Here is a 2,392-nt window from a genome sequence, read left to right as displayed (position 1 = left end):
ATTGTGATAGCTATCATCTCTTACTACTGTACAATTATAATATGGTACAACTATATAAAATAATTGTAACCTGCATGTGTTACACTATAATATTAATTATAGATAAAGTATTTATGTTATCTCAATTACAATTCATAATTACTGTCGATAATATTGAATCAAAAATTAAATTATAATAGTTATGAACGGTAGGTCCGATGTTATTAATGTTAATGAGAACTGAAATGTCTATGTTATTGTAATTATTTGATAGAGATATTATTAAAAATAAAAATATTTTTTTCCACTCCAAAGAATCTAAAATTTGAATCTCAATACAGCGTCCTGTGGAGGGATTTTCCTCCAATAAAAAACAATGGACTTAAGAATGTTAATAGCTAGTGGAAAATTTTAAGATCAATTAATTAAAAATAAAAATGAATTGAAACTAGATAAGACGTTATTTTAATGATGAATTACAGAAATAAAAAAAACATGAGAATAAGTCCGTTTTACAAACACAATGCATTTGATTTATACAAAGAAAAACATAATATGTTTATATCTTTTACAAGAAACCATAGCAACATGCAATAGCAACCTATGCTTCTGACACCACACAAGCAAAAAAACCATGGTGAAAAATATCAACAAAATCTCTTCATCAAGGCACACTCCCAAATCATTCGAAGTAATACCCTACAATTATCAAAAGTAATGAACAATATGAACATATAATTTAAGTTTTGTTTTTTTTTTAAAAAAAAAAGGATTTAGGTAGAGATTTGAAGTTACCTGAATGATGAGTTTCTTCAAGCAGATCAATCACTCTTCGAGAAATATTATTGATCTATTGCAAACCATTAGTTGATTGATAGTGTATGTTTTTTTTTGGAGTTTTGGAATGAGAGATTAGTGGAGTTCATGATCCTGGTTCTGCAATCTTCTCTGGTTCGATTCATGCCTTTGGAGCCGGATTTGATCGTGCCGTTTCTTTATGAAATCGTCGAATCTCTGGTTCCACTCTTCGCGACCCGTCGCCGACGGCAGCCTCGCCCGTATCGCTGCCGGTGCCGGCGACGGCCGCGGCGGTTCGGCCTTGCCTAGTGTTCCCCTGCCTCGCGGGGTCTTCTCCATGATCGCCTTCCAAGTCGCATCCATGGAGTCGTTCTCGTCGGAGATCTCCGCCGCCTTGTCTAGCGAATCGCCGTCGTCCGTTGCGTGGGAGTCGGTGAGCTGGGAGTCACCGGAGTCTGGATCTGGAGTTTCATCGGGCTCTGGCGACGGCGGGATGTGGGGCCAAGAGAAGGGCCTTGTGTCGGGCGAGAGAGAGACAGCGGGAGGAGAAGGAGGAGGAGGCTCGGAAGGTTTGATCTTTACAATATCTGCCACCTCCGACGGCTTCTCCTCGACGTGGCAGGGCTCGCCGTGGTGGTGCCTCTGGTCGGAGAGCTTCCATATCAGGAGGATGATGAGATTGATGACGACGAGGAGGTACGGCGGCGCGAGGCAGTAACAGAGCGAGGCCGAGAGGCGCGGGAGAGCGGAGGACAGGGCGGCGGCGGCGGGAGGGACGGCGAGCCTCAAGGCGGAGAGGATCCCAAGAAGGAAAAAAAGGATCTTGGATGCCCAAATCGCCTTCTCGACGCCATTGCTGGGAGATCTCGGTCTGAGATCCGCCATGGGTTCAAAAATCGGTGGAATTTTTACAGGAAATCGGATAAACCCTAGAGATCGCTCGATCGAGATTTGAGGAGCCGCCGAGAGGAAAATAGGATTCGGCGAGCGCTCGACCGCTGTTGGGAGGAGGATTTAATTACGGAGTGGGGTTGGAGCGGAAAGACCGCTTTCGGCGTGTAGCTTTAATTAAAAAACATTTTCAAAAAAAAAACGTTCTACGGATTCTTCTCGACTTTGAATTCAAAGTCGTTATTTACAAATATATCTATATCGATTACAAAATCATAACGTTTGATGCAGCTCAGAAGAGTCTATCTTATACAAGTCAATTATCATATTGAAAAAAAAGTTAAAAAGGTCGATGTGTAAAAATAAATAAGGTACGATCAGTATAGGTACCTCAACCAATCAGAAGGATCATTATTCGATCGAGTAGATAGTCGGTCAGATGAGACTAATTATTTGACATGTCAAATGAGTCAGGAGCTCATGCCTAACAGGCTGGTAATACGGGTCGATCAAGTAGTTTGACCAGCTCTAGATGCGGAGTTGGTAATACGGGCCGATCGGATCACCCAACCGACTCTAGGTACGATGTTGACATTATACTCATAACGGACCACCGGTCCGGCGCAAAGAGTAACACTACATAGGAGGGAAGGACAATTAATAAGGGGAAGAGAAAGCAAAGAAAAACACGGTAACGATTAAATATGTAGAAGACAAGACGAAA

At 41.9% G+C, this 2,392-nt stretch overlaps 1 protein-coding gene across 1 annotated transcript; it reads right to left on the bottom strand.

The window, feature by feature from the left end:
• Positions 1–489: 489 nt before the first annotated feature.
• On the bottom strand, positions 490–1,809 carry LOC122040011. The gene is made up of 2 exons (XM_042599400.1): positions 775–1,809; positions 490–678 (listed from the first exon to the last, which is right to left on the bottom strand). The coding sequence occupies exon 1, from the start codon at positions 1,660–1,662 to the stop codon at positions 892–894; it is 771 nt and encodes a 256-aa protein (XP_042455334.1). The 5' UTR covers positions 1,663–1,809; the 3' UTR covers positions 490–678; positions 775–891.
• Positions 1,810–2,392: the final 583 nt, after the last annotated feature.

Source organism: Zingiber officinale, chromosome 2A, assembly GCF_018446385.1.
Source record: "Zingiber officinale cultivar Zhangliang chromosome 2A, Zo_v1.1, whole genome shotgun sequence".
Taxonomy (NCBI): domain Eukaryota; kingdom Viridiplantae; phylum Streptophyta; class Magnoliopsida; order Zingiberales; family Zingiberaceae; genus Zingiber; species Zingiber officinale.
This window is presented reverse-complemented; position numbering and strand designations above follow the sequence as displayed.

Bases quoted from the DNA above. Each gene is read 5' to 3' on its own strand.
- LOC122040011 (XM_042599400.1), bottom strand. From the start codon at position 1,662: ATGGCGGATCTCAGACCGAGATCTCCCAGCAATGGCGTCGAGAAGGCG.